The sequence below is a fragment of the Periophthalmus magnuspinnatus genome, chromosome 19 (assembly GCF_009829125.3).
Source record: "Periophthalmus magnuspinnatus isolate fPerMag1 chromosome 19, fPerMag1.2.pri, whole genome shotgun sequence".
NCBI lineage: Eukaryota > Metazoa > Chordata > Actinopteri > Gobiiformes > Gobiidae > Periophthalmus > Periophthalmus magnuspinnatus.
This window is the reverse complement of record NC_047144.1, coordinates 17,799,252-17,813,681: the sequence shown is the minus strand read 5'-3', so window position 1 is coordinate 17,813,681 and position 14,430 is coordinate 17,799,252. Positions and strand designations below refer to the sequence as shown.

At 44.0% G+C, this 14,430-nt stretch overlaps 1 protein-coding gene across 1 annotated transcript in view; it reads left to right on the top strand.

Annotated features, from left to right (window-relative positions):
• The window catches only part of LOC117386890 (inactive ubiquitin carboxyl-terminal hydrolase 54-like), a 67,157-nt gene that overhangs the window by 19,204 nt on the left and 33,523 nt on the right, over positions 1 to 14,430 (top strand). Inside the window, exons 7-9 of the mRNA XM_055229844.1 lie at positions 4,819 to 4,821; positions 6,663 to 6,768; positions 9,226 to 9,372. Of these exons, the coding sequence (XP_055085819.1) occupies positions 4,819 to 4,821; positions 6,663 to 6,768; positions 9,226 to 9,372 (256 nt within the window). The remainder of the gene's footprint in view (positions 1 to 4,818; positions 4,822 to 6,662; positions 6,769 to 9,225; positions 9,373 to 14,430) is intronic.

Here is a 14,430-nt window from a genome sequence, read left to right as displayed (position 1 = left end):
AACAGTACTTTTTACTTTGTACATCTCTGAAAATCTACTTCAAATATTTAATGTGTCCCATTGAGGATGTAAGCTTGAAAAAAGGTCATGTGGTTCAGTCTAACTTGTAATAAACGTGCAGATTTGAAGTATTCACCGTATTGAGCAGTCTACGGCCCTCGATCGGCCTCAGCTTTGTCTGTGTTTTTATACGTAGCTCTTAATGAGAAAAGTTTGGACACTCCTGCTCGAAGTCATTGATGGTTTGAAGATTCTTTAAAAAAAATGTCCAAAATAGGTTGGTAATGCTAATGCTAGTTTGAAGTGTTCTTAAGAGATTGTGAACAAATTCCAAAGAACTCTACTCACAAACTAGTAAAGATTCATGTTTTTAGTTATATTTTAGTTATTGCTGAATGTCAGGTCACTTAAAGTTCCCATATGACTCTATTCTCTGATCTATGTTCTAATGTTGTTTCCTCATCACAAACAGACCTGGAGTTGTTTTGTTTCATTCACACATGTTTAACACACAAACCCTGCATGTTTAGGCCGAGTTCTTCTCTCAAACAAAAAAAACTCTGTTCCACCTTGTGATGTCATGAAGTGGTAATACAGGAAGTGCTCCACTGTGTTTTTAAACTCCACACACCTTCACTAGAATCATTTGGATCATTTCAGCCCTGGATTTGCCACATCTCTACTGAACCAAAGGTAAAAGGAGCTGTTCACATGAAAATTACCACTTCATGACATCACAAGGTGGAACAGAGCATTTTGAGCTTTGGAGATGTAGACAGACTGATAATAAAGTGTTACTTAAACATGTGTGAATGAAACAAAACACAACTCAAGGTCTGTTTTTGAGGAGGTAACAGCATGGATTAAAGCTAAAAAAAATGTATTTTTATTTTGCCTAATATAGGACCTTTTAATAATACGTGTGTGTGTATGTATATATATATATATATTATAAAATGTGTATATTTAAAGCATTTTTATACCTTTGTGAGTTAGGGCATCCTATGAACTATTGCGATTTCACTTCTCAGCTCTGTATCTCTAAACGCTTGTGTTCTTTTTACAGAGCAACACACACACACCCTCATACTCACTCACACACACATATACATGGGAGGCATTCGTGTGTCTTCCGTGCAGTTATGTAACACCAAAATCCCACACCTCTTAAGTCAGTGGAGTGAAGAACTGCAGGGAAGTAATCAATCTGGAGTTTAATGCAGCGCACCCAGGGGCCCGTACAGATCCATACAGTGTGAGAGCGGTGTCACAGGGAGGGAGGGGCTCCGAGCGCAGCACAGGAGGAGGCACAACGCACAGAACTAAAGACATGGCCGTGTGTGTATTCATAATCATAAAAATACATGTACAGTTCTAGTAGATTCCAGATATTTTATTTATTTATTTATTTATTAGTTTATTTGAATAGGGACAATGCACATTAATCGACATTTCTGTAAATGCGCCAGTATTAGCTATACAGCTAGTTTCCAACTGCAGTCCCTATGGCAAGATGTAAAATGCCACCACACGTAAAATACAAGATTATAAAAAGTTAGTTTGGTAATTAGTAAAATGTTTACATTTGAAATGGTTTTAAAAGGGTGAAAGATCATTTGTGAACTTTATACCAGACTTTTACTACAATGAGCTCGCCTGGGGTCTGGAAACACATCACTTCAATACTTTACAGAGATGTGAGTCTGGTCACTGAGTTCAGATGGGCGTGATTGACAGGTGGATTAGCCAATCACGGATACGCCTGGTCTGGATCATAGACTGTATATATAAATGGACATAGCTAACCTGCTAGCCGCCACGTTCCAAATAGGAAGTGATCATAGGGGCACTTCTGGCTCCTTTGATTCTGGCTCCAAGTCACTTTCTATTGAAAAACCGTTGTTATTTTGGTCTTAAAATGTTCATGTTAACCCGCTCTACATGATCCTGGGGTTTTTATGGCACGATTATGTCTGTAAATCAAGATATGAACATTAATAACAGACAAATCAGGCGCTTTCTTTCTCTGAGGTTACTCCTGCTAGCGTTAGCAACAGGTTTAACTGACAGCGTTGCTAAGTGTCTGCTCCCTGCTAAACCAGTGGTGCAGGCAGGAAGAGGCATTACCTTCAACAATCTTACTTCTGATTGGCTCTTTGGCTGCTATGATACTTGTGGTCAGAATCCCAGATGTGTAACAGATTGGCCCCTGTAACTGCTCTAGCCTCGATGAGCTTCATTTTGTTGGTTTTTGCCTGTAACGAATAACAAACTAATTCATGCCATTGACGTCATGATGCTAAAGATCATCCACAATATCATTAAAAACATGAGCGGTGATAAATAAACAGCAGAATGAAACAAATTGGCCCCTATAACTGCCAACGTCACACTCACTTAGTCCACTTCTTTACACAGTCTGTGGGTCACACTCATAACCAGGACACACAAGCTCACGTAAACTCCCTCCGTGAACCATGTCGGCCTAATTCTCCCCTTTAAAAACTTAACACCGCTACCACAATAATGCCATTTTTCACTATTTTCCCTCAGTGGAGCTCACAAACCCACTAAACAAACGCTTTATTCCTGCCCATTGGTTTTGCATCGATTCTGCTTTTTTCTGTGGCGTCTAGAAGCATCGTGTGTGTGTGTCCCATTTAGAGCTGGAACACCGAACCGAAGAGCGAGGGGCAAAAGTACAAACAAACAACGGCAGTGCCACCATGCGCTGTTAGCACCAGGCTGTTAGCACCAGGCTGTTAGCGAGCTATTTTTAGCCGCTAACAAATATGCAGAAGTCAACAGCAGTGAGCTAATCAGAGGGCAACATGGAGACCAAAGCACAATGTGTACACACTGATAGAGGCGCTGCTGCGGTCGCATTTAAAACAGGAAATTACACAAATAAACCGAGCTAATATTTTAAGTTGTACGTCTGTAGAGGATTGGCTCGGGAAGGGCATCTGATGTAAAGCAATGTCAACTTAAAGAGCCGCTGTTGTTGTTGTCACATTCAAAATAGGATCTGAATGTCCCATGTGTTATTATTATTACAGTGTTATAAAAACAAAACAAATAAACAGAGCTAATATTTTAAACTGTACGTCTCTAGAGGATTGGAACGGGAAGGGCATCTGATGTAAAAGCAATGTCAAGTTAAAAAGATGCTGTTGTTGCTTTGAGAATAACTGGACAAAATACAGCTCAGGTTCATGTTGTGGAAGTTTTCTGTCTGTTCTCTTGGACACGACTGGGTCAGGAAGGGCATCTGATGTGAAAGTGTTGCCAAAGTAAACGGGAAAAATGCTGTTGATTTGAAAATAGAGATGATAATAATAGAAAATACAGTTTGTGTTTTAAACCCAGATGATTGGACAGGGTTGGGAAGGGCATCTGATGTGAAAGGGATGCCGGTGTATTGTGGCGCAGTGGTATGGTCGCCTGATGGCAAGAAGGTCCCTGGTTCAATTCCCAGACTGAGGAAGCCCTGACTATGTGGAGTTTATATTACTATATGTAAAGAATATCAACAAGGCAATCAGCCGTTTTGCAAATGTTTGAATACAATAAAAAATAAAATGAAATAAAATAAAATAAAAATAAATTATAAAATAAAATTACAAATAAATAAAAAATAAATTATAAAATAAATAAATATGAAATAAAATATAAAGTAAAATAAAATAAAGTTCTCCAGCCTTTATCATATCTATCAAAATGGGTTCAATTACAGCTGTTTTTATTACAATCAAAATACCTTCTTAATCCAATCTTATAGTGTGACGTCGTGTCTCCACAGATCTGACCCGCACCTTGACCTAGTGCAGCTACTGTCACCATGGAGAAAACGTTAATGCCATTCTCTCATACTTTCCAGGCAAAGCAATACCATCTCCACGGAGACACCAGAAATGTTACATCATGCCTCTCTAACAACGCTCTCGTCCTTGTGCTCGATGTTTTTCACTCACATCATTTTCATTGAAGCTCCGTTTCAGTGTCAAACGAGAAATATTCAGAGTTGTGGATTTGAGGTTAAGGTCTGGGATAAAAAGGGGAACAGAAGTAGAAAGTGCAGACGGGGCAGCAGACGGGGCAGCAGACGGGGCAGCAGACGGGGCAGCAGACGGGGCAGCAGACGGGGCAGCAGACGGGGCAGCAGACGGGGGAGCAGACGGGGGAGCAGACGGGGGAGCAGACGGGGCAGCAGACGGGGCAGCAGACGGGGCAGCAGACGGGGCAGCAGACGGGGCAGCAGACGGGGCAGCAGACGGGGCAGCAGACGGGGCAGCAGACGGGGCAGCAGACGGGGCAGCAGACGGGGCAGCAGACATTGAGCACATAGGGAAGTACCCAGGGAGCACACACCAGATCATAACACACGTGTGGATGTGTGAAAATGAATGTTCTCTCAGACAATGACTCTTATGTAACAGACTGAGGCATTTCCATAAACATTTTATTTGTAGAAGATTAAGATCAGAGCTGCAAAAATCAGCTACATGAAGTGAACTGAGTAACGTCACCCGGGCCAGTTTGGAGCCCAGTTCCATTGGTTTAGCAGGGAGCGGGAACTTACTAGTGCTGTCAATCAAACCTGTTGCTGACGCTAGTGGGAACGACCTCGGGGAAAGATGGCGCCTGATTTGTCTCTTAAAATGTTTGCATTAACTCAAGATATGAACAGTAATAAGACCAAAATGACGAGTCTGACAGCAGCAGCTACAGAGAGAGGGGCGACGTTTTTTACATAGAAAGTGAATTGGAGCCGTAAGCGCGCTCATGATCACTTCCTGTTTGGAACATAGCGGCTAGCAGGTTAGCTATGGCCATTTACATATACAGTCTATGGTTACGAAATACATTTTAATACAGATATTCAGTATTCTGTAACTAAACAAACACATTTTTGCAGTATTCTTCCGTCACTGTATAAAGTATAGTTTTATAAAAGTGATTCTGATACAAACAGAAGTGAACAGCTCTGTACAATTCCCGTTTATTTCTCCTCATCGACTTGAATGCTTTGGCTTTCACGGTGTTTCCTTTGCGCGTCAGTATTAATCTTCCCCCACTTAAGTGAAGGCGCTCCCAGGGGGGAACCTTTCTTTTGGCGGGCACCACTCCAGAGGTCAAAGTTCATAATTAGACTAAATGGAGTTAGATACTCAAGGACACTGCTAAAGCTCCTCTGGCTGCGTCAGGTTTGGGGGAGACCCTTTTATAATCTCTCCGCTATTTTTGTCGGTAAAATGCTCTGTATTTCAGACTTTCTGTTCTACATTTATTCTACCTCCAAGATGAAATAATTAAAGTGAGCGACACAGAGACGACATATTTAACTCATTTAACAGACTATTTTTTATGTTTATGTTATGTTAAAGCTCCACTGTGTAACTTTTCTGCTTGTCACTAAGGAGATGATTTTGCGTTAAGTGTTCCTCAGTGTGGCATTAAACTGATGCATCTGTTACAGTTGCATTTTTTTATGGATTTCTCAGTAACAAATACATTTGTACCGTGTGTTGGGGTCACTTCTCCACAGATCTGACCTGTAACTTGGCTTAGTTTAACACCATACTGTTGAACATTCTTGACCAAGCAATATGATTTCCATGGAGGCCAGCAGGTGGCGTACCCTCTCCCAGAAAAGTTACATAACTTTTCCAAAACTAATAGCTCAAGTTTTCTCGGATTATTGATCAACTGAATGAGCCATTTCAATTATCTACAATATCGTTTTATTATAATAAGGGAAGCACTGATCCAGGTTTTTCTGTTTCGATACCGATATATCGATAAGTTTGGCTTTAAGTATTTGCCGATGTCTGACCTCAGTGTCGTGGCTGAAAACAACATTTATGTCCATTAAACACAAAGAGCATGAGGTAAAATGATCCAGACGTGATGTAATTAGAAAACAGCTTTGTAAAAATACAAGTGTAAGTTTATTATGAGGCATTTTGGGCCATATTGATAATAAGACGATTTACAGGAAACTTTATCGACCAAAATGACACAGAGACACAGTGACAGTCGATATCTGATCCCAGTATCGTATCGATGTTTATCATTAGATACATTCTGTTCATAAGCAGCAGGTTCTGGTTCTGTGATGTGCAGCAGTTTGAGTTTTTTCCCTTATAAGATAAGAATGATAATAATTTGTTGTCCTCTCCTTTTTTCTCTATCCTCTGTCTTCTCTCTCTGTCCTTTCTCTATCTCTCTGTCCTATCTCTCTCTCTCTGTTATCTCTCTCCTCTCTGCCCTGTCTTGTCTCTCTTCCCTCTGTCCTCTCTCACTCTTCTCCTGTCTCTGTCCTCTCTCTCCTCTCTCTGTCCACTTGTCTTTTGTCTCCTCTCTTCTCGCTCTCTGTCGTCTCACTCTCTCCTCCCTTTTGTCCTTTCTCTGTCCTCTGTCTCTCTCCTCCCTCTGTATTCTTGTCCTCTCTCTCTCCCTCTCCTCCCTCTTGTCCTGTCTCCTCCCTCTTGTTCTCTCTGTCCGCCCTCTTGTCCCCCTCTCCTCTCTCCTCACTGTTGTCCTCTCCTCCCTTTGTCCCATCTGTCTCCGCTCTCTCTCTCTCGTCTCTCTTGTACTCTCCCCTCTCTCTCTTCTCTCTCCTCCCTCTTCTCCTCCCTCCGTCCCCTCTGTCTCCATAGTAACCAGGCGGTGAGGATGTTGGAGTGCAGAGACAAGCCGACTCCGGACATGTTTGGGGAGCTGCTCCGAAATGCATCCAACATGGGCGACCTCAGGAACTGTCCCGTAAGTCTCTGTCTCCATGGCGATGGGGAGTTTGGGGGTGTTCTGCTGAAGCCGAAAACAAAACTAAACCAGGACCAAGTGAGTCAGGACATTTAAAGTTACACAATGGAACTTTTGTGGCCACCGGGCTAAGTTACAGGTCAGATCTGTGCACTGAAGTGATAGTAATAGTAGTAGCAGTAGTAGTTGTAGTAGTAGTTGTGTGGTGGTAGCAGTGGTAGTAGTAGCAGCAACGGTAGTAGTAGTAGTTGTGTGATAGTAGTGGTAGCAGTAGCAGTAGTAGTAGTTGTGGTAGTGGTAGTAGCAGTAGTAGCAGTCATGGTGGTAGTAGTAGTGGTGGTAGTAGTAGCTGTAGGATAATACCCTAAGATCATCAAGTTTAATGCCATACTGTGGAACATTCATTAAAAATCCTTGGGGTTATGAATACGAGAAAATAAAATGTTAGAATGTGATTATTTTTCCTTCATTCCTAAACCGCACACGAGCCGTTTCACTGCATCATCGACTTGTGGAGTTTAACTTTTGGTTCAGATTCACTAAACCCTGACCACTGCTCTGCTCAAAACTATTGTCCACTTTTCTTTTCTCTCTGTCGGACCTCGATTAACTCCAAAGTCCCTGGACGTCCTTCAATAAAACTGTATCTGGCCTTAGAATTCTCTGCTTTTGTTAAAAAAAAAAACAGTGTGAAGGAGAAGCCGTCAGGTCTGAAGCAGGGAGCATTTTTACACTATTATTATTTTTATTATTATTATTGTTGTTGTCGCTTTGCCTCATGGGAGAATCCTGCCTGTGAATAGCTCCAGCTCTGCCCCCGGGCGCCCACGTCTCGCAGCCAAAACGCCCGCACAAAGAGGCTCCTCTGTGGGCACGCTCCGGCAGCTGTCCCCCTCTCACTGACCTCCATCAGAGCTTTGACTGGAGGCACCCGGATCGAGACGGGGCATCTGGGTCACAGCGGCTACAGGACCTGTTTATCTGCCAGCTCATCGAGGAGGACAACGGGGAGAGGAGAGAGAGAATAGAGGGAGGAGAGGAGAGAGAACAGAGAGAGTGTGAACGGACGGAGAGAGGAGAGTGTGAACGGACGGAGAGAGGAGAGTGTGAACGGACGGAGAGAGGAGAGTGTGAACGGACGGAGAGAGGAGAGTGTGAACGGACGGAGAGAGGAGAGTGTGAACGGACGGAGAGAGGAGAGTGTGAACGGACGGAGAGAGGAGAGTGTGAACGGACGGAGAGAGGAGAGTGTGAACGGACGGAGAAGGGAGTGTGAACGGACGGAGAAGGGAGTGTGAGAGGACGGAGAAGGGAGGGAGAAAAGAGGAGAGAGGAGGGAGAGAGAAAAGAGGAGAGAGAACAGAGAGAGAACCCTCCCTGTCTCTCTTCTCTCTTACTCCTATATCTTGCTCCTCCCTCTCTTCTCTCTTCCCCTCTCTCTTGCTTCCTTCTGTCTCTCCCTCTCTCTCTCCTTCTTTCTCCCTCTATCTCTCTTCTCCCCCCTCACTTTCTCTCTCCTTTTCTCTTTCTCTCTGTGTTGGGTCAAAGAAAGAAGCACTGATCACACACTGAGCTGGCACACTAGCTTCTTGGGACACTCTTCTCCTCATCCCACTATCTCTCTTATACGTACTTCTGTCCCCTCTTTCTTTCTCCCTCTGTCTGTCTTCTCTTTCTTCTTTCTCCTATCTCTTCCTCTCTCCTTCTCAGCTACACACTAGCCTCTTGGGACACACTATTCCTCTCTCTCTCTCTCTCTCTCTCTCTCTCTCTCTTTCCATTTGATCATTTCCGCAGCTTTAAACCTCTACATCCTGGTTCTTCTCTTCTTCTCGTTCCTTTGGTCTCTCCATAGTTTTTGTGATCCTCACCTGACGCCTTCTGGGAGTCACATCTGTAACGGCTTTTATGAGAAGTGGAGTCGCTGTATGTGTGTGTGTGTGGGGGGGGGGTGTGTGAATTATTACATCACTTCATGTCCAACCAGAATATTGTTTGAACCGATATTTGGACGTCCATGTTTAAAAAAAACATAAAAAATTCCTCACTTGCCTTATGCATTCAGACCACCCTAACTACTCACCATGATGAGTTTATAAGCACTTTTCACAGCTCTGAGACCAGAGCGGAGTAATGGTAACAACAACTAGCATGTTAACAGCGCGCTTCCAGATTATCGGTCAATAAACACCTTACAATCAGATATCTCACAATGGATTTATTTTGACCATTTATATATTTCTGTACAAAAAGTATATTTATTTTTTTCCTTCCTTTTCGTTTTCATAAATTGTCATAAACTGGAGGTGTTTGTAGATTTATGTTCTGTCTCGTGTGTGAACTTCAGGGACGAATATGTTTTTGTATTTTTTACCGTCTGCGTCTCATCTCGGATCATAACATGAATAAACCTGTCTGCTCCTACCTGATTTGTACTTCCTGTTTCGTCCCTTTCAGAGTAACTGTGGAGAGGTGCTGCGGATCCGGCGGGTCCTCATGAATTCGCCGGAGATCGTGTCCATCGGTTTGGTTTGGGATTCGGATCATTCGGATCTGGCAGAAGACGTCATTCACAGCCTGGGAACGTGCTTACGTCTGGGAGATGTGAGTACGGCAAGACATTCAGGACAAACAGAGAAAAATGCAAATTATGAGGATTATGTAACGAGATGGGTCATATAGAGAGTGAACCGGGGCGGAACCTGAACCGGGGCTGAACCGAAACCAGGACTGAACCGGGGCTGAACCGAAACCAGGACGAGACCAGGACGAGACCAGGACGAGACCAGGACGAGACCAGGACGAGACCAGGACGAGACCAGGACGAGACCAGGACGAGACCAGGACGAGACCAGGACGAGACCAGGACGAGACCAGGACGAGACCGGACTAAAATGGTTCTTGTGGTGTGAACTCTGCTCCCCTATAACCGCTGGCCTCGATGAGCTTCCTTCACTTCCTGTTTTATGGCTGAAAAAAAACCTACATTTGAACCATAATAATTTTAACTGCACCTTGTCTGTGTTAAATTTGATTGGTCGATAGAATGTGGTGATGTCATCCGTCATGTGGCTTTACGTTGACAGTAAACTCGCTCTGCAGGTCTCGTGAAAACACTCCACTTTTGGTCGGGTTAAACTTGACTTTCAAACGGCCTCTGTAAACTCTATAAAACCATCATCTTCAGTAACTTCACAGACGCTTTAGGAGGTCTCCAAAATGGCCGCCGCTGTGTTCAGACCAAGGACACACAAGCGCGTCTTTTTACTGCACATGCTCAAACGCACAGCTCCGGGGGGGTCATGGGGGCCATAAAGTCTCATGTAAAACCTCTCTCCCAGTCCTCCTCCGCTCTCTCTCTAAATTCATTATCAATCCATCCCTCTCTCAATCTCTCGCTCTCTTTACTCATGTTTTACTCATGTTGCTTGCACTCTTTCAGCCCCTCTCCCTCCTCTCCATCTCATCTCTTTCCTTTCTCATTCTCCCTCTCCGTCCTCTATCATCTCTCCTCTCTTTCTCCCACTCCTCCCTCTCTCTTCCAGCTTGTTATCACTCCATCCTTGTCTAATTTCTCTCTCTCTCTTTACTCATGTTTTCACTCTTTCAGCCCTCCCCCCCTCCATCTCTCTCCTCACAGTCCTTCTCTCTCACTCTTTCAACTCATTATCAATCCATCCTTATCTCATTTCCCTCTCTTTACTCATGTTTGCACTGTTTCAGCCCCCTCCGTCTCTCTTTCTCTCTCCCTTTCCTCCTCTCTTCCTCCCCTATTCCTTCTCTCATCTTCCTCCCCTGTACCTCTCCTCTTCCTCCCCTCTTTCACTGCTCTTCCTCCCCTTTTCCTCCCCCCTTTCTCCTCCCCTGTTCCCCTCCCCTTTCTCCTTTCCTCCTATTTTTCTTCTTCCCCTCCTTTCTCCTGTTCCCCTCCTCTTCATCTCTTCTGCTCCTCTTCCTCTCCTCTTTCCCCCCCTCTTCCTCCTCTTCTCCCCTCCGCTTCCTCTTCTCCTCCTCTTCCTCTTTCCCTTCTTCATATCTTCCACTCCTCTTCCTCTCTTCTCCCTCTCCTAATTCTCTTCCTCCTCTTCCCCTCCTCTCTTCCCCTCCACTTCCTCTTCCCCTCCTTTTCCCCTCCTATTCTTCCTCTCTTCTTCCTCCCTTGTTCCCTCCCTCTTCTTCCTCCCCGTTCCCCTCCTTTTCCTCCCCTGTTCCCCTCATCTTCCTCCTCTCCTCTTCCCCTCTTCTTCCTCCCTTCCTCCTCCTCTTCCTCCTCCCCTCTTCCTCGCCTGTTCCCCTCCTCTTTCTCTTCCTCTTCCTCTTCATGTTCTGTCGTTGGGCTCTGTGTCATGTCTGACTAATGTCGTTGCATTTTAATGACTCCATTCTCAAGTGATTCTGATGAATAATGGACCAGAGCCAATGAAGATGATGTGCTACACAACCTTCTCCTCCTCCGCCTCGTCTCTTTCTCTCACGCTCTCTCCATTCCTGTCTGTAGGTTCTTACAGATGTTGCACTGTAAAAAAAACCCCTCCATTTTCAACCCTTGTAACAGCCCTCTAAACTCACACCTCAGTCTCGTGGCATGTTCTAATTATTCACAGGGATGAGTTTATAAGCACTTTTCACGAGTTTAAGGGACAAAGCAAAGTTAACTCAATTCTTGTAATAATAAATTAACATTGGTTTTGCCCATAGACTGTCAAGTGAAGCTCATCGAGGCTAGAGCAGTTATAGCCGCAATTTTGGAGCCACGCTATATATTTGGAATTCTGACTATGAGTATCATAGCAACCAAAGAGCCAATCAGAATCGAGGCTGTTGATGGTAGGTATAGGACAATATTGAACATGCCTGCACCGCTGGTTCAGCAGTGAGCAGGTGCTTAGCAACGCTGTCAATCCAACCTGTTGCTAACGTTAGCGAGTTGATGGAGCCGGAAGTGCACTCATGATCACTTCCTGTTTGTAGTGCGGCGGCTAGCAGGTTAGCTTTGTCCATTTATATATACAGTCTATGGACACATACGAGACAATGGTTTTAAAATAAGTTTATTACAATTTATTTGCCAATTTGGTGGAAAATGTGTATCTCAAAGTTCTGTTTTCTTCCAAACTGTGAACTTAAAAACACACGCACATCATACACGGTTCATACACAGGCCGCCGCTCGTCCTGCTGCTCGATGACTTGATAATGACATCAGTGAGTGAGCATCGTAGTAACATAAATATTTAAAGAAACACGTACTTCACTTCTAAAAACACTACTACCACAAATGGTACTACTTCTTAGCAGCTCAGTAACTATTTTTAAAGCAGACTTAGCTAATGTGTACATAGACTTTTCATATAAATGGATTTAGCTAAACTGCTAGCGTCGTGTTCCAAACAGGAAGTGATCATGCGCGGGCTTCCGGCTGCTGTCAGACTCGTAATTTTGGTCTTAAAATCTTCATATTATCCCGCTCTATATGATCCTGATTTTATTTTAGTTTTTATTTCACTATTGTGTCTGTAAATCAAGATATGAACATTAATAACAGATAGTGTTAGCAACAGGTTTGATTGACAGCGTTGCTAAGTGCCCACTCTCTGCTAAACCAGTGTTGCGGGCGGGAAGGGGCGTTACCTTCAACAGCCTCCCTCCTGATTGGCTCTTTGGTCGTCTATGTCCATGATTCAAACACACGGTGGTATTTCCAAGGTCATCTCTCTGTGGGTCTGTTTCCTGGTCAGTTAATGTCCGGCGTGTGGCAGATATAATGTGGATCGATAGAACACACACAGACAGAGTCCACACTGCATTAATGTGAACTGCTAAATCAATACTTGTCATATTGTGCATTACTGTTTTGTGCCACTGGATGGAGCTGTGAGCTGAATTGTTAATTTTGTGTATTTCTTGGTCACCACAACTTGAGTTTTCATGAAGGAGTTACTAATATTTGTTTAAAAATGACACAGTAGAAGTCTGGAGTTTTGTCTATGACGCAACTACACTGGCAATATGCAAACATGCACACACATGTACACATGCATACACACACGCATAGACACACGAACATACACACACATGTATAGATACACAAACAGACACATTACACACATATATACACACACTCATACACACACAAACACACATGCGCGCATAGACACACGAACAAACACAGACACACATTACACACATATATACACACACACGCACATATACACCCCTACACACATTCACACACGCACATACACACACGTATACACAGACACACATACTCAGACACACACACTCGTACTCACACACACATACATGCACATACACACACATTTACACACTCATACTCACACACATACATGCACATACACACACATTTACAGACACATACTCATACACACATACATGCACACCCCCACACATATACACGCACACATACACACATTCACACACAGAAGAGTGTGACGCTCTCCATACAACTGTGTAAATATAAAATCTATAAGTGTCAGCTGCTATGAATGTATGAACGAGAGTGTGAGAGCGGAGGAAGAGGAAGAGGGGAGAGGAGGAAGAAGAGAGGAACAGAGGAGGAAGAGGAGAGGAGAACGAGGAGAGGAGGAGGAGGAGATGGGCTCGTGCTGGAGCAGAGTGCGGCAGAGTGAAGGATGACTGCATACGGCCGGACTCTATAGTCACAATAACTCCTCTCTCTCTTTTATTTTTCCTCCCTTTATCTCTTTCTCTCCATCTCTCCTTCTTTTGTCCACTGCTGTGAACTAAACCCCTCTTTCTCTCTTTATTATTTATGCACAATACACATCTATCCATCTCTCCTTCACTCTACCTTATCCACCCTCCCTCTCTCACTTCTTTCTCTTCTTTTTGCCCTATACTTACATTCATTATACACATTATTCATCTTTCGTTCCCTCCTCTCTTTCTCTCTCTCCTTCACCTCTCCTCTGTCTTTATCTTGTGTCTTTCTCTCATTTTTTCTGTCTTTACCTCTGATCTTTCACTCCCTCTCTCTCTTTGGACTCAATGTCCTTCCTATTCTCTTCTCTTTCTCCCTCTTTCTCCTTCCTTTCTCTCATCCGTACTCCTCCCTCCCTTCCGCTCCTCTTGCTCCTGCTTCTAATTCACCCCTTTCTTTCTCTCTCATTCTCTCTCACCTTCTCCCTCCCAATCTTTTTTATGTCTCTCTCTCTCCTGCTCATAACTCATCCCTTGCTTCTGCTTCTCTCTGTCCACTCTTCCTATCCCATCTTCCTCCTCCATCCCTCTTTTGCTCTTCTCTTCTGCTTCTAACACTCCCCTCGTCTCTTCCCCCTCCCTCTTGCTCTCTCTCTCCTGCTCATAACTCCTCCCTCTCTCCTGCTTCTCCCTTCCTCTTTTGCTCTTCTCTGTCCTGCCTATAACTCATCCCTCCATCCTGCTCCTCTGTCCTCTCTTCCTATCCCAACTTCTCTCTCACACTTTTATCCTCCTTCCCTCTTTTGCTCCTCTTTCTCTTCTGCTTCTAACACATCCCTCCCTCTCTGCCCTCCCTTTTGCTCCTCTCTCTCTCCTGCTTGTAACCCCATCTCTCTCCTGCTTATAACTCATCCCTCCATCCTGCTCCTCTCTGTTCTCTCTTCCTATCCCATCTTCTCACACATTCTCTCTCCTTCCTTTT